This window comes from Carlito syrichta, unplaced genomic scaffold (genome assembly GCF_000164805.1).
Source record: "Carlito syrichta isolate Samal-C Ts95f unplaced genomic scaffold, Tarsius_syrichta-2.0.1 Scaffold313176, whole genome shotgun sequence".
In the NCBI taxonomy this organism is placed as follows: Eukaryota; Metazoa; Chordata; class Mammalia; order Primates; family Tarsiidae; genus Carlito; species Carlito syrichta.
This window is the reverse complement of record NW_007257272.1, coordinates 242,388-264,265: the sequence shown is the minus strand read 5'-3', so window position 1 is coordinate 264,265 and position 21,878 is coordinate 242,388. Positions and strand designations below refer to the sequence as shown.

At 46.0% G+C, this 21,878-nt stretch overlaps 1 protein-coding gene across 1 annotated transcript in view; it reads left to right on the top strand.

The window, feature by feature from the left end:
- The first annotated feature begins 215 nt into the window (after positions 1 to 215).
- The window catches only part of PDE9A (phosphodiesterase 9A), a 78,764-nt gene continuing 57,101 nt past the window's right edge, over positions 216 to 21,878 (top strand). Inside the window, exons 1-3 of the mRNA XM_008070177.2 lie at positions 216 to 282; positions 1,578 to 1,655; positions 11,985 to 12,028. Coding sequence (XP_008068368.2) covers positions 248 to 282; positions 1,578 to 1,655; positions 11,985 to 12,028 — 157 coding nt within the window. The 5' untranslated portion in view covers positions 216 to 247. The remainder of the gene's footprint in view (positions 283 to 1,577; positions 1,656 to 11,984; positions 12,029 to 21,878) is intronic.

Here is a 21,878-nt window from a genome sequence, read left to right as displayed (position 1 = left end):
CTCTTTCCTCTGAACAGAAGAGTGATGTTTTTCCGCAACCTGTATAAATCAACCAAATGAAAAGATATACCTGTAGCATCCCAGTGCCTGGGGCTACAGTTTCTCTTTGAAAAGTAAACTTTCAGGTTGAGCTGTGGAGGCAGTACCTGGAGGCTGACAACTCCATGGAAACCTGCCCCCACCTCACCAGCTGGTCGCTCCTGTCTTGCAGGTGATCTTCAGCAAGTACTGCAACTCCAGTGACATCATGGACCTGTTTTGCATCGCCACTGGCCTACCTAGGTGAGTACCCATCCGTGGGCTCTGCTGGGGGACACCATGTGGCCTCCACGCCTCCTCGACTGACCTTAAGAGGAATGTGCTTGGGAAGGACGGGATGGAGCACACAGGGCCCCATGGACCTCACCTTCTACACAGGGGTCTTTCAAAACCACGAACGAAATCCCAGATCAGGCTTCGCTGCAGTCTCCACATCTGCCTGCAGCAGAACTGCCCTCTTGAGTTTGGGTTTTCTTTTTTTTTTCCTTTCATTTCTTCATTCACTTTTGGAGAAAGGAGGGTGGTTGTGTTTGGGTTTGGTCCCCAGCCTTACGTCACCCAAAGGTGGCCTTTCTGTCTCAGGGATCCTGTCCCAGGTTAGTACTGGGCAAATGACTGACTTCAAGAATGAGTTGGAAAGACTGGTAATCTACCTTATAGAGTAATCAGAATTCCCGAAGAGTGATTTACCTCAGTCAGTAGTACAGTAGAGTACATGCATTTTCTGATTATAAGCATTCTAACTTTATGACTATAAAGGGTGATCAGGAGTAGTTTATCTTTGGAATTAACTTTAAAGTTAGGATTGAGGTAGAGAAAGGTGATTGAAATTTTTCACAGACAGGTAAGAAAAGGGAGACCTGAGAGATGAAGTTATGTGCCATTTCAGGAACATAAATGGCAGTTTGTAGCAGTAAAAAGAGCCCACAGCTCAGGGCATCTTTGGGCACCATATATTAAGCACTGTACTAATATGTTACTCTTCATAACAACCCGAGGATTCGGACATCACATCCATTGCACAGATTTTTAAAATTCATAACTGGAGATCAGAGGGCTTAAGTAACTTGGCCAAGGTAACACGGTTTATAAACACCTGAAAGATGAGAGGCTGGAGGAAGATTCATCTTAACCATTTTGTAGGAGAGATGTGTGCAGTTCATATGAACTCTCAAAGAAACTGGAAGTAGAAAGGCAAACTGAATTCATAATCTGCTGATAAAAATGTTAATTTCTATTTTACCACAGGTTTTTTTAATCTCCTGACTCAATAAATTAGACTTGCTCCAGTTCCCATTTTAAATTATTTAAACATCTACAAGCACTTAGAGTTACACACAGCCATTAAATTTTTATTCACAAGCAGAGTCTCAGGGTCCTGAACGTTCTTCCTGTCCACCAGCCCTTGGCCAGGCTGGTACTGGGACTGTGTTCTGGTTCTTTCAGGGTTCCATCCTCATGTGAGAACCACATTCAAGTATGTGTCCCAGAGCACATTTTGGGTGAAAACACGGGTTTGCCTTGGGTGTGTTTTTCAGAAACACAACCATCTCCCTGCTGACCACAGACGACGCCATGGTCTCCATCGATCCCACCATGCCTGCAAATTCAGAACGGTAAGAGGCTCCAGCCACGATGTCAGCTGGCTCTTCTCACTCTTCTCCTGGTGTGTCTGATACCTCTCTACGTGGCATGTGAAAGTTTCTATGATTTTAAAAAATATACTACTACAGGAAAGTCTGAATTTAAAGCAGAGATGGGCCAGGTGCCGTGGCTCATGCCTGTGAATCACAACACTTTGAGAGGCTGAGGTGGGAAGATTGCTTGAGGCCAAGATTTGGAATCAACCTGAATCACAGAGTGAGACCCCAGCTAATTAAACTTTTTTAATTAGCCAGAAATGGTGGTGTGTCTGTAGTCCCAGCTACTCAGGAGGCTGAGGCAAGAGAATCGCTTGAGCCCAGGAGTTCAAAGCTGCAGTGGGCTATGATCATGCCACTGCACCCCAGCCTGGATGACAGAGAGAAACCCCATCTCTAATTTTTTTTTTAAGTGAATGAATAAATAATAAATAATGCAGAAAAGGAGGAGTGAGGGTGAGAGGGTGTGTGGAAGTTTGCTTGAACTTATTCCTTTGTAGAAGAGCTAGTCAATTTCCAAGATAATAACATTGGTAAGCATGGCTCTCCATCCACTTCTCAACAGGAACCCATGAAAAGGTATTGCACAGATGGGGAAACTGAGGAACGGAGGGTGAGCAAGAGTGGTAGAACCAGGCCCCAGGATCCCTGCATGCACCTCAGGAAGGATGGGAGAGATTCCCAGACCAGAACCCTTAGGGACATTTAAAGTTTACCCAACTGGTGCCTGTCACTTTCCCACTTTCTGCTGGGAAAGTGATGCATGCCAGAAGATTCTATGCACAGAAGGGGGAAGGAGGCTGGGGGTACAGAAGGAACAGATGGGGGAGGCCTGGCAAGTCAACAGGAGTCAGGGTAAATGCCTTTGTGAATGTCTGAAATAGGTAAAGAGGACAAGGTGTGACCCAAGGAAGGACTGAGCAGGACCCCTCAGGTCGGTGACCCGCCCCATGTGGAATGGCCTGAGAGTCCACAGCAGTCTCTAATTTAAATTATAAAATGGGGGGGGGGAAACAGGTGAGCCATTGGGCATGGGGTGCCCCTTAGGATCCCTCTGTCTCTCCTCCTCACTGAGCCCTCTGAGGGACTCCATAGTAGCTATGGAGACACTTGTTCATTTGGTCATCAAGGTGTTCTGCAGCCAGGTCTGAGCCCACAGGAAGAAACATGTGCCAGGCAGTCTTAATGATAACATTGACTATTTGGGCTCCACTGATGGGATAATCTGGGACCTCTACTTAGGTCCCCAAGAGCTTTCTCCAACCCAAGGAATACCATAGCTTTTCTCCTTCCTCCTGTGCCCAGAACACAACTTTTCTCTTTTGTCCTGTCCCCAGAAGTCTGCTGTCCTCACCAGTGCGGTCCCTGCGGACGTGGCCAGTGCTGTCCTAATCAGTGAGGTTTCAGTGGACTATGGCTGGGCCTGTCCCAGTCAGCGAGGGCCCAGTGGACCATAACCAGCTCTCTCCTCCTCAGTGATGTTCCAGGGGCCATGGCCAACACTTTTCTGGCCAGCTGCCTTCCCTTTTACCCCGAGGTCTCGGTCAGGCCTCCTCCCTCTCCGGCTGTTCCCATGGGTCTCGCCTCCAGCCCCTAGCCAGGAAGACCATCTTCTGCCCCCACACCCACTGGCTCCGATTCCAGGCTTCTGGACTCCCCCAAAGGCACAATGCTAATTGTCTCCCCAAAGACTCAGAGAGTCTTGCGAATCTCAACATGAGCTGCGGCCCCACTGGGTCTCGCTTCAGAAGGAAGCTGACTGTGTGACCCTTTACCCCTGACATCCACAGACTAAAAGGATCTCATGAGAGGGAATTCCACTTAAATCAGCCTCGTCTGTGCAAGCCAGGTCTCTGACTGAGGAAAGCCACATTTCCTGAATTTAATGAAAACAATTTGCCGAGGTATTCAAAGCAGGTAGGAAATAAGGGTAGCCCATCTGGACCTCTGCTCTGGCCCCAAGTGCCTCACCAATGAAAGAGAGCTGCAGAAACACGAGAAAAAACCCTCGAAAGCCCAAAGAGCCCAAATATCTGAAACACTCTCCCGTGAGATACCAAAATAAATGAGTTTCTGATATAGAGATAGAGACAGAGACAGATGGGGATACTATAGTGGATATCCATAACCACTATATATCCTAGTATATATAGTGGATATGGATATAGATGATATGGATACAGATATAGATGCAGATATAGAGTGTGTAAATATGGATATGAGTATGGATATAGCTATAACCAAATATGGATAATGTAGATCTGGATACGGATGTAGATGTGGATGTGGATTTAGATACAGATATAGCTGGATATGATACAGATGTAGATGATGTGAATGTGGATTTAGATAAAGGTGTCACCAAATATGGATAATGTAAGCTTGAATATAGATACAGATGTGGATATAGAAGGTATAAGTGTGGATATGGATATAACTGGATATGGGGAAGATAGATATGGATATCAGTGTGGATAAAGAGGATATAAATGTGGATATGGATATTGTAGATGTGGATATAGACATTGATGTGGATATGGATTTAGATATAGATATAGCTGGACATGAATAATATAGATATGGAAATGGATTTAGATGTGGATGCTGATGTGACTTTGGATACCGTAGCCATGGATTTAGTAATATATAGAGACACCATAGATATGATCATAGATATGATCATGCAGATCTAGTGGGGAGACAAGAATAGACTCTTGTCTTTCATTGTAAACTGATCCTGACTGGGGCAGCACGTGCTGAGAGGTGGATGCATTTGTCCCCCAGGCTGGTCCCCACATCCTGCACCACTGGCTCATTTATCCCTTTTTCCTCTCCTGCCACCCGTGAGTTAGGGCCTGGCTGAGCTCTGAGCAGCCTGTCTCCAGTCTGCCTCTCCCACAAGGCCGCCAAGTTCAACTTGGCCAGACACTGCCTTCTCCGCGGTGGCCTCTTGATCTGGGCCCCACCGACCTCCGCCCCGTGGGTTTCTCCAACTTGTCCCGTGTCTGTCCCTCCCACCACTCACCTTGTTCAGCCCCACGGGATGCTGTTTTCCCAGCTCATCAGCCCCCCGCCCTTCCTGGAGCACTGTCCAAGCTGCCCCGCCCATCCCAGCCTCCTGTCACTCTGCCTCCCCACTGCAGTGCGTGTCTCCATCTGAAATGCTCCCGCCTACTGATCTGATGTTCTTCATTGCCTGCCTGCCCCCCTGGACATCATCTCTGTCGGGTGAAATATGGCCTTTCTCGCAGCTCGGCTCCCAGCTCCTGGGGGAGGTGGTGCACGCTGGGCACTCATAAAGGTGTGCTGAGTGAAGGACTGAGGGAGGGATCCCTGCTCGCATGTGTCTCCCTTTCTCTACTTCCCCAAGCGCCAGTCATCTAAATGACTCCTATTTTCCATGTCATCATATCTGGTTTGGTGCTTTATTTTGAGCCAGTTGTTCTCAGCTGGTGGCAGTTTTGTTCCCCATGGATGCTGGGCCATGTCTGGTTATCCCCACGGGGAAGGAGATGCTCTTATCATCTGGTAGAGTAGAGGCTAGAGGTGCTGTTCAGCATCCTGCAGTGCACAGGACAGGCTCCAGCAAAGACTTGCCTGGTCTATGGCCAAGGTGTCAGCGGTGCTGAGGAGGGGAATCTGGCTTCCGTGGGCTTCCACCGTTTTCTCTCCAGCTACCCAATCTTTTTGAGTTGGGGTCTCACTCTGTCATCCCGGCTAGAGTACAGTGGCACAATCACAGCTCATCACAGCCTCAACCTCCTGGGTTCAAGAGATTCTCTCACCTCAGTCTCCTGAGTAGCTGGGACTACAGGCTCACGCCACCATGCCTGACTAAATTTTTATTTTTTGTAGAGATGAGTTCTCGCTCTGTTGCTCAGGCTTATCCTGAACTCCTGGGCTCAATCAGTCCTCCTACTTAGGCCTCCCAAAGTGCTGGGATTACAGGCACAGCCAGTTGTCCAATCTTCTAACCCTGTAGTTTTCAAACTACTGTGTCAGCATTCCCCTCACGCCTCCCAGGGTTTGTTGAAGCACAGTGCTCTGCCACTCTTTTTCCTTCCCCTTAGTCTCTGGTTCAGCAGCAGGGGCTGGGCCTGGGCATTTGCATTTCTACACATTCCCAGGTGCCAAGAGGAGGCTGGCCCAGGCTTTCCCGCTGCTCTTCCCACCCAGGGCTTTCCCCTCCCCTTCCACGTCCTCGGCCTTTTCCCAGTGGTGTCACTGACTGTTTTTCACCTTGTCTCACCTGTGGTTTCTGCACATCCTCGGCTGCTTCTCCACTCAGCCCTGTGAGCTATAGTCATGCCCCGAAGTTTGCTTCCCAGCCCTGGCTCCTCTCTCCTCCTGTGCCTCAACAGCCCCAGCAAGACTTTGTGGGGTGCCCAGCGTGTCTCTCCTGCATCCTAGCACCAGCTGGCTGTGCCGTCACCCCAGTCCACAAGGGAGAGGACATCCTTGGCTGAGTTTCATCCTGTGAACATGGAAAGAGGGTGCCCAGAGGTTGGAGGGGTGACTGCCTGAGGCCCCACGCTGCCTGGTGACCCTGACCCTGGAAACCCACCTCCTAGTGTCCAGGCCCAGGGCATCCTCTGGCAGAAAGTGTGTGAGTGAGGTGCATGTCTGGTTGTGCTTTCAAGTATAAGTGTGCACGTTCATTCGCCCATTTGCACAGCGTCCTGCAAGCCAGTTCAACTACACAGTGGCTTTCAGTCCTGGCTACAGAATAAAACCACTCAGGGATTTTTAAAAAGGTACCAGTGGATGCTCAGACCCCTCCTAGAATCAATTAAATCCAGATTTTTAGAATTTTTTTTTTTTGAGTTGGAGTCCCACTCTTGTCACCCAGGCTGGAGTGCAGTGGCATGCTCACAGCCACTGCAGCCTCAACCTACTGGGCTTAGGCTGTCCTTCGGCCTCAGCCTTCCAAGTAACTGAAACTACAGATGCAAGCCACCATGCCCAGCTAGTTTTTGTGATTTATCGTAGAGACGAGATCTCACCAAGTTACCCAGGCTGGTCTCAAACCCCTGGGTTCAGGTAATCCTCTCACCCTGGCCTCCTAAAGTGCTGGGATTATAAGCTGAGTCACCACGCCTGGCCAGATTTTTTTTTTGAGTCAGGGCCTCATTCTGTTATGCAGGCTGGAGTGCAGTGGCACAATCACAGTTCACTGTAGCCTCGATCTCCTGGGCTCAAGTGGTCCTTCCACCTCAGCTTCCCAAGCAGCTGGGAGTACAGGTGCACACCACGACACCCAGCTAGCTTTTAAATTTTTTTCGTAAAGACGAGGTCTCACTATGTTGCCCAGGCCAATCTGGAACTCCTGGGATCAAGCAGTCCTCCAGTCTTGGACTCTCTCAAAGTGCTGAGATTATAGGCATGAGCCACCACGTCCAGCTGGAATTTTTAGAGATTATTTTTGAGGCTTCACAAGAGAGTCCAGCATGCAGCCTGGGGGAGAACCGCCGATGTCACGTGGAAAACCCAAAATCTCACTTTTGATACAAGGAGGGTGCCCAGCCCTGTAGTGACCAGAGTGTCATGTCCGCCGGACCCAGGGCCTTCCCTTCCTGGGATGTGCTATTAAACCCTTTATTTCTCCCTAGCCATCTCTGAGCTAGTTAGTTCAGAAGCCACAGCAGCCATTGGTTGGCCAGGTCGTGTCTCTCTTTAGCTTCCTCTGCCTCTAAAAATGCCGGGAGTCACTTGGTGTGGGCTTGATCACTTCTTGGCCTCCCATCCTTGGTCTCAGGAATCACATCTAGGGAAGGGACTCTCCTGCAGGCAGCTGGGAGCACCCAGCATACTTAGATTCTTCCCAGTCTCACGGCCACAGGCAGGCTTTTCGTGAAATTGTCTGCCAGCTCTGACCTCTGTACTAGTCAGAAGGGGTGGTCCCGGTCGCCCTGTCTCTCACAGCTGAGAACTCTTTGGCTCCTTCCCTATCCTGCACCTCAAACCAAAAATTATGTCATTTCAATGCTTCTTTCAAAATGCTTCTTGCCATAATGTCTTCCTATAGATTGTTGCAGCCGGCCCCTAGTGTAGACCGCCACATCCCACAAACGAATGTTTGTGCCTCTTGTTAACCCTTCACAATAAGTCCTTCCTCGAGTCCTGCCTGCCTTTCAGAAAACTGGCCTTTCAGACCATTGCTCCCCGGCAGAGTTCTTCAGCGGCGTGTTGGCCACTGCAAGTTTACCCAGATCCCTGCCTCTGGAAAGTCTGGCCCAGATCCACGGTCATATACTTGCCTCCAACTCTGCTGAGCTGCATGAGTACCCACCCTAGCCAGGCTAACATCCGGGCACTTCCCCACCTCTGCACACCATCTGTCTTCCTGCCCCAACTCCCCATCCCAAGGCCCCTCCTATGGCCGGGAACCCACTCACAGCTGCCTGACCCTTCCTAGGCTTCCTGAATGTTTGGTGCAATCTGGAGCCCATTCAGACTAGCATCTTAAATAACCTGGGACATATTTCCAGAAGCCAGAGGGGCTCTAAAAGAACAATAGGCTGATTAGCTTCCGCTCTCGTTAAGAGCTGGCAAGAGAGATGATTGATGACTAAACAACCGCGACGCCTACTGCCCAACAAACATAAATAGACATGGCCTAACTGATCAAATAATGCTACAATTTTCCCCCTCGGAGGGACCAGTCTGACTGAAGCTCTCCCTCCCGATCAGGGAAGCATTCTGGATGCCATGACGTCCAGCGGACATGTGCATCGCTTCTTGACAACTCCACCCCTCCTGTTTCTGGGTCACAACTGCTTCGAGATCCAGTCGAAGGAGAAAAACACACAGTGCAGTAGCATGAGAAAAAATGGGGCATATGGAGAGAGGAGAGAGCCAGGATGACTTGGCACATGTGTGACACACACAGACGCTCCTCTCATTTCCGACTTCAGCCAATTTGAGATGCGGGTTGCCTTCCACGGGATGAGATAATTATGCACTTGCAAGGACAGCACATGCGCCTGTTCCAACTCAGGATAAGTGCTTCCTAGATTCCCAGAGACTCCAGACTTCCTCCTCCCACTAAATGTGTTTTAAAAGAGGTCTTAGAGCCCAGGAGTTCGATCTTAGAAAAAGACAAATACAGTCAAAGTCCAAGGCAAGTTCATCCCTTTCAAAGAGGGAGTGCTCTGTATTCTATTTGTTGCTGAGGAGGAGAAGGATGAGAATGCAACTAAATTTAGACTGAGCCAGGAGTCCTATCATAGGACCAGCATAACTGGTTCTGAGAAACAAGAGGCTTAAGTAACTGGGAGCTGCGACTAATCTTGAATGGCCAAGAAATGCAGCCCAGGGATCTCCTGGTTACCACCACCCCTCCTCCCACCTTCAGTACTGATTTTAGGGGCCAAAGGATGGGAAAGGAAGAGAGGAAAGAAAAGTCCTTGCTGCCCCCTTAGAGGAAGGAGGGAGGAGAGGGAAGGAGGGGCAGCCCCTTCCTGCTGCCTTCCTGCCCTGGCTTCCTCTCTGCCCACTGTGCAGTGAGTGCAGCTCAGGGCAGGAGCCAGAGAGACAGAGAGACAGAAGGGAGCGGGGAGAGGAGAAAGAGGAAACAGAGAGGAGGACCCACACCTGGCTTCTCTGTCCTCTCTTCCCTCTGTCCTCCCAGCTATGGATCCTTCCCAGACAGCTCTGACACCCAAGTCCGAGCATGGGCTCTGCTCCAAAGCCTACGTCATCCTCACTGGCCACCGTGATGCTGTCATCGAAGCACCTAACCTCCCGTAATTTGAGCTTGGGGACCATGGACTTGCCCAGCTGAGCACCAGAGTCGGGGCTAAAGAGGCCTCACAACCAATGCTGACCAAGGTCCCTCCCCTCCCTTGGAGGACTCTGCCCCACGCACAAGGCCACATTTCATTCCAAACATCACTTAGGACAGAGTCTCTGGAGAGAAATGAGCCCCCCACTGCCAAAGGTCTCTCAAGCCCCAGTACTGATTCCAGGGAGAGATGTGAGGGTGTGGATCCACTTCTCGACGTTCCATGCAAGCAGACGTTGTGGGGTGAGGCGAGAGCTGCCTGCCCACCAACCCCTCCGCCACGCATATTTATTTTTTCACTTTATCTGTGTTTAAAATTGTAAAGCTTCCCATGTTTCCTATAACCATTAAACCACAAGTATGACCCCCAGCTAGTCGCAGTTAGCAGCTTGGTGTGTATATCCCTCCACATTCTCTGCTGCCTTTTTTGCTAAATGAGTTCATTCTCTATAACTCTGGAACTTGCTGTTTTGACCCAGTGAGAAGTCATGGGCCAGGTCAGCACTCGCACACTTATCTTCATCTTTCTGACAATAGCATGACTCCCCTGCATCTCAGTCAGTCCCGGTTTAAACAGCAGACATCGACTTCTCACAGTTCTGGGGACTAAAGTCCTAGATCAGGGTATCCGCAGATTCTGTTCCTTCCTGGTGTGCAGATAGCTGTCTTCTCGCTGTGTCCTCACATGGAAGAGCAAGGAAGGACACTGATGCCTTCATCGCCTTGTGAAGACACCAGTCCCATCACAGGAATGCCACCCTCATGACCTCATCCAAGCCCAGTCACCTCCCAAAGACCCCAATGCTGGACGGGGTGCAGTGTGCTGCTCTGCGGATTCTTTGACTTTGTCACAGAAAAGCATTTCAGAGTTAGTCCCAAGTATAGTTTAAGACAGAATTTATTAGAAAGAAGCATTCCTAAGAGCAAGCACAGGTCCCTTAAGACAAGGTACATGCTTGCTTTTAATAAGAAGTTTTATCTACTTTTACAACCATGACTAAGCAAACCATGAACTAAGAGCGGTGGGCTGCAGGTGTCTGGTCACGAGTTTTGATCACCATCTCTCCACCTTCTGAGGTCATAGGGACCTTCTTCTAGATAATTGAACTTACTGCCTAACTAGACTTGGGCTTTTCTTAGAACATCGTGTTACATGTATTGGGTAATTCCCTATTGCTTCTGTGATTTCCTGCACTGGTAGATCCACATTCCAGCCAGCAAGGTGGTCAGGTCTGGTCAGTTCAGTGAAGGTTGTGTACTCATAGAAAAATGTCTGACCGCTTACCCTATTTTAATTTAAATTACCCACAAGAAACTCATCTATCTATGTCTGACCTGCACTGAATAACCTGCCTCAGTCCCACCTCCTAATACCATCCCACTGGGGACAAGGGCATCACCATAGGAGTTCAGGGTGGGGGTTCACCCACATTCAGTCCAGAGCACCACAGGATGGCTAGTATGTCATCCTCTCTGTGGAGAGGTGCCCAGACTGAGTGTGGTGATGCACGTCCTTTCAACCCATATTTGAAAGTGGAATGCCAGTTCCATAAGGGCAGGAGCATTTTGGTCTCATTCACTATTATGTCACCAGCATCTGACTATACTGAGCACTCAGTAAAAAATGGAGAGAATGAATGAATGTACAAGTGGCATCTGACTAGCTCCCCAAGTGCCCATGTCTCGTTTTTATACATTTGTTCCTGAATTCATTTGCTGAGAAAAAAAGATTTACATTTTAGTGGGTGTTGCTAGACTGCGTTCCCTAAGATGGTGACAATTTATGCCCCATACGTCATAGCAACATCCATGACGGCTGCTTTCCTGCGTTCTCGCAGCACTCCTGTCATCGGGCTTCAAAATTTCACTAAACTGCTGTGTAAAAGAGCAGCATCCCATGAGGTCTCTGATGTTCTTTCCACTCCTCGTGGCCCATCCCCGTTCCTGTCTTTGTCTGTTTCCCACTGGCTCGTCTTTTCCTGCCCCTTTGCCAGAGGCCGCTGTGTGCGCATGACAGTGACCTTTCGTCTGGCACACACATTGCCAATATTACCTTCCCATCCACTTTGATCTCGTGATTACGAGGGGTGACATCACCGAGATACTGATGCTTTTGTGACTGAGTCACTGTCACCATCCTCTCTTGTTCATGTGAGGGATACGGTCACCATGAGCTCAAACAGAGAGGGCATCCACCTGCACCCTCCAGGTGTCGGGCTGCCAGCAACTCTGTCAGAGCCTGCTAGTCCCAAGTTGACTCTGCACCTTGGATCAGCAATAGTACCGATGGCAAAATGCAGTTCAATGACCAAATACGAGCGTTGCAGAGGAAGTCGATCATTTAAATGATATCCTTAAAAGTCATCTGAATGAGGAAGCACAGAATGGCCAAAGAAACTAATTCCCCCCCAAAATCGCCTAATCCACTGAATTCTAATTCACACCGAGCGCTTATCTCTTCTGCCAGACCGGCAATGAGCTTCTTGAAGCATCTCACAGTGGCACTGTCTTCTCTTTTGCAGCACTCCCTACAAAGTGAGACCTGTGGCCATCAAGCAACTCTCTGGTAAGGCCCTGCTGTCATTTTTTAAATTAAAAGTAAACAAAAAATCTTGAGCCTGCCCTTGTGATTGACTATATAGTAGCTAAGCATTTGAATCTACTGCTGGATACCACTGCAGAATATGAAACTTTGACAACCTTCAGGGTCCCCTCACGCTGTTCTTGAGGACTCAGCAGAGGTCAGATGACATTCCACCCTGGTCTTCTTAGCCCAGCACCTGTCTTCCCTGTGAGCTGCTATGCCCCTACAGGATGCCTTAGGGTGCCTCAGGTTGTCATTATGTTGTGGCATTAGAACCTTTTTCTTTTTAGGTCTTTTGTCACTTTTATTTATGTGTGATTTATACACAGTGCCTATTCTGATGAGCTTTGAAATATGTGTACACCCTGTGACCGTCACCAAAATCAGGACACAGAGCACTTATACCAGCTGGGAAAGTTCTCTCCTGCCCTTTCTGGTTTGTCTTAGGCCACAACCAACCCATTTACAGACACCATCCATTAGATTTGTCTGTTTGAGAGTTTCATGTGAAAGATATTATATAGTTTGTGTACTCTTTTGACTAGACGTAATGTTTTTGAGACTCATCCATGTTGTTGCATGTATAGATAGTCCGTTCCTCTTCGTTGCTAAGTAGAATTCCATGGTGTGGACATACCACAGTATGTTTTCCATTCACTTTTAGATGGACATTTGGGTTATTTCTAGTTTGGGAGCTTTTATGAATAAAGCTGCTGTGAGCATTAAAGTACAAGTATTTGTGGGGACATATACAGAAGGTGCCAACAAATATGTACACATTTTTAAAAAGGAAAAACTGTATTAAAATTGTAATACTCAATATACACCAATAAAGGATGAGTACAAGTCACGTTTGACTGTTGCAATTACAGGAGGTACTCAAAGTGGTTACCATCAGCGTCCACACACTTTTGATTATGGTAAACTAAAAGTAATACATAGATAACATCTCTTAAAATGTATATATATTTTTTGGCACCCCTGATATTTTCATGTACTTTATTTCACTTAAACAAATAACTAAATTCCTAAGATACCTAAGGCCTTGCCAAGTTTTTTATAAAGTTAAATATATACTTAACTGTCTTACTTGAGCATAGGATGGAATAGTCTATAAAATGTCCTCAAACATCAATCTCATCTGACATTTTTCTCATGAGCTGCCTAGGGCATGGATTTTTGGAAGGAATACATGGGGCATATGGTATCCACATGGCATCACTGACTTCTCCAATGTAGAATTATTGTTCAGCCCCTTCCTTACTCTTCTTTGGAAATAAGTCACTAAGTCTAGCCCAAATAGTCAGAGGTTCATTTTCTCTATATAGATATTTATTTTCTCCAGCACCATTTGTTGAAAATATTATTTTTTCCTCCACTGAATAATTAGGACAACTTTGTCCAAAGTCAGTGGACTGAATACATGTGAGTCTTTTTCTGGACTCTGTGTCTTGTTGAATATCCATGTCTGTCCTTAAACCATCAGCACGCTGTCTTGATTACTGTATATTGATAATAGGTCTTAAAAGCAGGTAGGATAAGTCCTCTGGCTTCTTTCATCTTTTCCTAAAATGTTATTGCTTTTATTCTCAGATAAGTTTTAGAATCAGTCTGTCAACTGCTACCAAAAAAAAAAGTCTGCTAGGATTTGATTGAAGTTTCATTACATATACAAAACAATTTGGGAAGAATTAATATCTTAACCATGTTGAGTCTTCTGATTCATGAATATGGTATATCTCTCAATTTATTTGGGTTTCTTTAATGTCTTTCAGTCATGTTTTATAGTTGTCAGTGCAATGTTCTTGAATATATGTTAATAATAAATCCATTACTAAGTACTTTGCATTTTTAATGCTATTGTAAATAGACTTTCTATTATTTCTACATGTATTATTTCTACATTTCAATTTTAAGTAGTTTTTAGTTTACAAAAATTGACTTTTGTGTATTGACCTTGCTAAACTCATTTATTAGTGTGTCTTCTTGTTTTTGTAGATTTTCTATGATCCTGTAGGTGCCTTTCTATAACTGCTAACAGATAATTGCTTCTTTCATTTAAATATTGATTGCCTTTTATTTCTTTAGTGGATTTATTCTCACCTACTGTACTGGCTAGGGTATCCAGAATGATAGAGGAATTGGTGTAAGAGTGGAGATCAATGTTCTTAAATCTTAGAGGAAATGTTTGAAGACCGTCACCATCCATTATGATGTTAGCTATAGCTTTTGGTGTAGATGCCCTTTATCAGGTTGAGGGGCCTTTATTTGTTTGTTCTATTTCTAGTGTGCTAAGAGTTTTAATCATAAATTGGTGTTGAATTTTGTCAAATGTTTTTTCTGCCTCTAGTGAGACAATCATGTTTTTCCCCTGTTGATAGTAAATTATACTGATTGATTTTAAAACTTAAACTAACCTTGCATTCCTAATATAAACTCTATTTGACCATGACATATTATCTTTTTGTTTTGGATTTAATTTGCCAGTGTTTTTGCATCAGTGTTTATGTTCATCTGATTTTGGTATTAGAGTAATTCTGGCCTTATAAAGTGAATTGAGAAGTTTTTCCTCCTCCTCTATTTTCTGGAAGAGTTTGTGTATGGTTGGTATTATTTCTACCCTAAATGTTTGATGAAATTCACCAGTGAATTCATCTGTGCCTAGAGTTTCTTTGTGGAAAGGTTTTCAATGACAAATTCAGTTTGCTTAATATATAAAACTACTCAGATTTTATATTTCTTTGAGGGTTAATTTTAGGAAGAGGTATTTATTTCATCTAAGAATTCATTGGCATTATATAGTTTGAAATATGTCTTTGTTATCCCTTTTATGCCTGCAGAGCTTTAGTGAGATCCCACTTTTCATTCAGGATATTAATAATATGTATCTTCTCTGTTTTTAAGTTAATCATCTAACTAGATTTCCAAGTTTTATTGATTTTTTTTTCAAGCAGCTATTGGTTTTCTTTATTGTTTGTTTCCTAGTTCATTGGTTTTGCCTCTTACCTTTATTAGTTCTTTCCTTCTACTCTCCCCAGGTTTAATTTGCTCTTTTTGTTTGTTTGTTTGTTTTTGCTAGCTTCTAAAGATGGAAGATTGTATCGTTGATTTTAGGCCTTTCTTTTTTAATATAACAATTTAAAGTTAAAGATTTTTCTCTAAGCATACTCTGTCCCATAAATTATCATGTGTTGTATTTTTCTTTTTATTCAACTCAAAATATTTTCTAATTCATCTTGTGGCTTTTTCTCTGATCCATTTTTTATTTATTTAGAACTGTATTATTTAGCTTCCAAATATTTGTGTATTGTTCAGTGTTCTTTGTGTTACTTATTTTTAAGTTAATTCCATTACGACTAAAAAACAGACTCTATGATTTCAGTCTTTTTAAATCTGTTGAAATAGGTGGTTTATCTTGGTGACGATTCTATGTACATCTGGAAGAATGTGTATTCTGCTGTTATGGATGGACATTCTATCAATGTGAATTAGGTTGAGTGGCTGACAGTGCAGTTTAACTTTTTTGTATCTACTTATTTTTTGTCTACTTGTTCTATCAATGACTGAGAGAAGAATATTAAAATATACAACCATTGCTGTGGATTTGTTTATTTCTTTTCTCATTTCTATCAGTTTTTGAACTTCATGCATTTTCAGTTTCTATTACTGGCTACAGACTTGGGGTTATTGTACCTCTCTGATGGAGCAACCCTTATTTATCCTTATGAAAATTTATCCTTATGAAAATTTGCATTTAGGCTGGTCTTGGTGGCTCGGTCTGTAATCCCAGAACGTTGGGAGGCCAAGGCAAGTGAATTGCCTACGCCGTGGGTTTGAGACCAGCCTGGGCAACTTGGCGAGTCCTTGTCTCTACAATAAAAATCAAAAATTAGCCTGGTGTGGTAGTGCGCACCTATAGTTCCAGCTACTTGGAAGGCTGAGGCCGAAGCCCTGCCAGAGCCCAGCAGATTGATGCTGAGGTGGCCGTGAGTGTACCACTGCACTCCAGCCTGGGTGACAGAGTGAGACTCCAGCTCAAAAAAAAAAAAAAAAGGAAAACTTGCCATTTACCCTTAATACTCTTTCATGTTTTAAAGTCTTTTTAATCTCCTATTAATAGCGCCACTTCAGCTTTCTTATGCTTAGAGCTTACATGTTATATCCTTTTTCATTCTTTCAATGTATCCGACTTTATATTTGGAATATATCTCTTATAGGCAGTATTTATCAATTTGAGCCATTTCAGCCTTTTAAATTGATATTTTTAAAACCATCTACATTAAATATAGTTATAGATATGAGTGGATTTAAATCTACTGTCTTGCCATTCACTTTCTATTTCTTCTTTATTTTTTTTCTCTTCCTACTTCTTTTGGATACTGTACATTTTCTAATTCAGTTTTTTCCCTGCTCTTGGTTTATGAGCAACAAATGCTTCTTCATTCTATTTCTTTGTGGCTGTTCTTGGTTTTACAATGTCATTGTCATTAACTTACCACAACCTACCTTTAAATGATATGACCCCACTTGACCTCTGTGTAAGACACCACAGTGTCCTTCCCTTCCTCCTTCTCGTTCTTTGAGCTTTATCAGACATTTTAATTCTACAAGATGTGTTTTTAACCCCACAGTACACTATTACTAATTTTTGCTTCCAACAGTCAATTGTATTTTTCGCTCCATTTCTTGGTGTGGATCCAGGTTTGCATCAGGTGCTGATTTCCCTCCTCCTCCCAAACACCTCTCATCATGCCCCATAGTGCTGGTCTTTGGACAAGAAATTTCTTCACTTTTTGTCTGAAATTTTTTTTACTTCTCCTACATTTTGAAGGAGCATTTTCTTGCCATGTAGATTTTTAGTTTCACAGTTTTTCAGTGCTTTAAATGCTTTTTCGTTGTTTTTTAGCTGGTGTAGCATCCAGTGATAAATTTTATCTTTGTTTCTCTGTAATGTGTCTTTTTTCCTCTAGCTGCTTAAGATTTTCTCCTAACCGCTGGTTTTCAGGAATTTGATTATGATCTCCTTGGTGTGGTTTCCTTTTTGTTTAACCTGCTCAGGGTTCATTGGCTTTCTTTTTCATCACATTTGGAAATGTCTTCTGCTCTGCCTTCTTTCCCCTTTTTGTGTCCCTAATTAACAGAATGGCAGACAGCCTGATGGTGTCCCTGACTCACTCCGGCTCTGTTTACTTTTTTCCAGTCTCTTCTCTCTGTTTTATTTTTCTTAGATTTTTTGTTGTTGTTGTTGTTGTTGTTATAGCTTTAGTTTCATGGGTCTTCTCATTTGCTGTTAATCTCATTCAGTGAAACTTTCACTTCAGATATTGCATTTTTTTCATCCCTAGGAATTTCATGTTGCTCCATTTTCATATCTTTTGTTTTTGGATCTTCAACTGTCTCCTCACTGCATTCCTATTTCCTTTAAATACCTAGACATAGCTAGAATTCTGTGTTAATACCATTGTCTGCTAGTTCATACTCTCTGCCACAGGTTTTGAGTCTGTCTCTATTTCCTGGTTTTTCTCCTGGCTTTGGGCCATATTTTTTGGATTCTTTCAAATCTAGTACACTTTGATTGAATGCTAATCCTAGTGCGTGTTATCTTTTTGATCACTTGGGTTTTGTTTTCCTCCACTAAAGAGTGTTGGGGACCAGATGTGGTGACTCACATCTGTAATCCCAGCACGTTGGTAGGCCAAGGTAGGTGGATCGTTTGAGTTCAAGAGTGCAAGCCCAGCCTAAGTGGTATAGCAAGACCTCATCTTTACAAAAAAAAAATCAAGAAATTAACTGGGCCTGGTGGCACATGCCTGTGGTCTCAGCTACTTGGGAGGCTGCAGGCAGAAGGATTGCCTGAGCCCATGAGGTTGAGGCTTCAGTGAGCTGTAGTCATACCAGTACACTCTATCCTGGGCAGCAGAGTGAGACCCTTATTCAAAAAAAGAAAAAATGAGAGTGTGTTGGGCTCTACCCTGGCAAAAATCTACTGCCTTTGAAACCTATTTTTAAGCTTTACTAGGATGGTTCTAGAAGGCTCTTGCCCCAAGGATAGTTCAGTCCTACTGAGGCATGATCCCTTTGGGGTCTCCCCCAGACTCCCAGCTGACCACGAAATATCCTCCTCTCCAGCTATTTGGAGCTCAAGCATTTAGAAACGAGATGAGATGTGGCAGGGGCAGATCATGCAGAGCCTCGAAGGTCATTGCAAGGGTGTCAGTTGTTATGTTGCGTGACGTGGGGAGCTACTGGAATGTTTTGAGCAGAGAAGTAACATCATTAGATTTATAGTCTTACATCTTGCTCAGACTGCTGTGTGGAGGTCACGAAGGGAGGCACAGCAGAGGTGAGAGCAGGGAGGCCTGTGGGGAGGCTGCGGCAGCAGTTCCATGGGAGGAGATGGAGGCCCAGGCCGGGGCGGGGGCTGTGAAGGTGGTGAGGAGTCATCAGATTCTTGTATGTTCCGAAGGAAAAGACAAGTGGTTTTCCCCAACCGAGTAGAAGTGGGATATAAAAGCCATGGAGTCAGAGGAGCCTTGGGACCGTCCTGAGCCACGCCAATGCCAGGGATGGAAAGGAGAGAGGCGCTCATGTTGGACGCAGCAGGCATGGCGTGTCTGACGTCAGAGGAGACGTGGGCAGACGAGGTCAAAGGAGGCCGGCGCCCCCTCCCTGCTGTGATGTGCCGGGATGTTGTTGAAGCCTGGGGTTTGGTGAGGTCACCAGGGAGTGAGTGAACCGCAAGGAGGAGGGGCTGGGCCTGAGACGGGCAGAGAGTGGCCGTGGGAAGAAGGACACTGGTGACTGGACGCCATCCAGAGCTGAGGGGTCACAGTGACAAAGCCCTGCAGAAGCCAAGAAACAAGAAGCAAGACAGGCGGGGGCAGGGCAGGACATGACTCAGTGCCGGCAGGAGATGGGAAGAAAAAGTGGGTTTTTGGCAGGGTGCAGCAGCTCCCAGCACTTTGGGAGGCCGAGAAAGAGGATTGTTTGAGACCAGGAGTTCAAGACCAGCCTGGGCTGCATAGTGAGAACTTGTCTCTACAAAAAAAAAAAAAAAATCAAAAAACTGATCAAGTGTGATGGCATGCCTGTAAACCCAGCTACTTGAGAGGCCAAGGCAGGATTACCCGAGCCCAGGATGGCCAGGCTGCAGTGATCGCACCATGATCATACCACTGCACTCTAGCCAGGCAACAGAGTGAGACCCTGATTTTTAAAAAAGAAAATTGAGCTTTTGTGTAACTTTGGGGCCCACCTGGCACCAGTGGAAGGTCGATTTGGGCTCATTAAGGGGAATAACTCAACAAAAGTTAGAATCAATTGCCTAAAGGACGGAGCACACCCTCCCTGGAAGATTCTGACACAGAACTGGTGGGCGGACTGTGAGGGCACCCAGAGGGCAGCTAAGCCCGTGCCCTCTGCAGCCCTCACAAAGCTCAGGTCCTAGTAGCCATGAAAACCATCCTGCAAAGCACAAAGGCTGACATTAAAACCCTGGCAGAGTGTCTTGAGTGAAGGAACAACTTGCAACTTGTCCTTAGGAATTTACTCCCTCTGTGGCAACAACTTCTCCTGGCCCATCTAGCAGCCTCACTTACCAGAGCTGGTCAGCTGTTGCCCAAGTTCAGGAATTAGTTTTGGCAATGCAGCCCTGAGTGCAGGCCAGTAAGTAGCCCCAGTTGCTCTTGAATCAACAGATGACATTTACAATGGTAAGAAGACCCTCAGAAAAGGAAAGAGGAGTCCTGTTTCCACACTAGCATGCAGCCCCACACCTGACCATTCCCAGATCCCCATCCTGGCTGACTCTCAGTGTATTTCAAGAAATGCTTCTTGGCCAGATGCAGTGTCTCACACCTGTAATCCCAGTGCTTTGGGAGGCTGAGGCGAGAGGATTTCCTGAGACCAGTCTGGGCAATTTGGCAAGACCTCATTTCTACAATAAATCAAAAAATTAACCGGGCGTGGTAGCGTGCGCCTGTGGCTTCAGCTACTTGGAAGGCTGAGGCAGAAGGATCGCCTGAGTCCAGCAAGTCGAGGCTATGGTGAGCCGTAATCATGCCACTGCACTCCAGCCTGGGCAACAGTGAGATGCTGACTCAAAAAAAAAAAAGAGAAGAAAAGAAAAAGAAATGCTTCTCATTTGTGTGGGTCAAACTGTGCAATGCTCCAAAGTTTTGCGGTTTTGCTACCTAAATATTCAGGAAATTGTAGAGAAGAGTGTTATCAAAAACATGATTTCTCATAGAAAAGAAAGGTAAGCCAGTCCTGGCCTGTGTCTATACCCCAGGGAGCCACAGAGACTGTTCTTAGGTGAGATAAACAGCCCTGCCCGGAAGAGCAGTGAGTGGCACAGCCTGCTTTCTCCAGCATGGAGCAAGCATGAGACCTTAACAAAAAAAAGAAAGAAGGAAGGAAGGGGGAAAAAGAGGGAGGGAAGGAGGGAAGGAAGGAAGGAAGGAAGATATACTCTTTCCCTAATATTGGGAGACAACCATGTGAATAGACTGTTGTTCTTTTTTGTGAATAAAATAAAGTTAATAGCAGCTACAAAAGCCACAGCACGGGCATCTTTTTATGACAGTAGCTCGGATTATTTTGAAAACCCTTGACTCTTCAGTCATTTTTTGTTTGATGTGAGCAACTCAAACTCCAGTAGGGGTGTTTTCCAGATGATAAAATGCATAATTCCAGTCTCCGACCAGTCTGCCCAAGTGTCCCCTGCCTGCCAAAGCCCACAGAGTAGATGTCTGGTGGAATAATTACCCTCTGTGATCATAGCCCCATGGGGAGGGTACAAGGGTACAAGGCTTTGCCCGGCCTGACCCCTCCTGAGCTGCACTGGGTCACGTGAGACTGTGTGTCGATCTCTTTGGCCAGAGGATTCCTTGCTGCACCCAGAACAGGAAGAAAGCACAGTCACTTTTACAGGCCTTAGAACCCACGCAGCCTCTGTGTCCCACAGGAGAGCAGGTGTGCACGTGACTTTCTCAGGAGCAGCAGCCGTTGGGTCGTTGAGTCACACTTAAACTAAGGGATGGCATCTTCAACTTCAGTGTTAAAAATAGGATGCTAGCCGGGCTCCGTGGCTCAATCTGTAATCCCGCGCCTTTGGGAGGCTGAGGTGAGTGGATTGCCTGAGCCCGTGGGTTCGAGACCCGCCTGGGCAACTTGGCAAGACCTCATCTCTACAGTCATTCAAAAACTAGCCGGGCGTGGTAGCGCGTGCCTGTGGTTCCAGCTACTTGGAAGGCTGAGGCGGAAGGATCGCCGGAGCCCAGCAGGTCGAGGCTGCGGTGGCCGGGAGCAGCCACTGCACTCCAGTCTGGGTGAGAGTGAGACTCCAACTCAAAAAGAAAAAGAACAAGATAAAAATAGGATGCTGCTGTAGGGGTGTGGGTTCTGCTATTTCTCCTCCACATCCTTGCCTACCCTAGGACCCAGGACAAGGTCTCTAGTAGCACACACCCCACCCAGCCGCACCTCTGCCAGCCTCTGCATCAGGCTTGGCCTGGGAGAGGCCCCACAGATCCCACCCGGCATTCTGCCTCCCTGGCCAGAGACCTTGAGTGACTTAGGGCCTTCCTGTCTCCAGCAGCCTCACTGTTATGGCTGTTGCCAGAGGCCAATGAAAGGGAGTCACAAAGACACCTCAGGAACATTCACAGTGCTTGTGCTTCTGCAAGCCAAAGGTGACAGGTGGCCGCAGGAGGGGAGGGGCAGGCTGGCTGACTGTGTCTAGTGGCTTGCCAAAGTCTCAGTGCCCTGAAACGCTGTATCTGAAGAGGTTTCAGGGACAGCAACGGGACCCCAGGGCTGCCCTGTGGAGAGG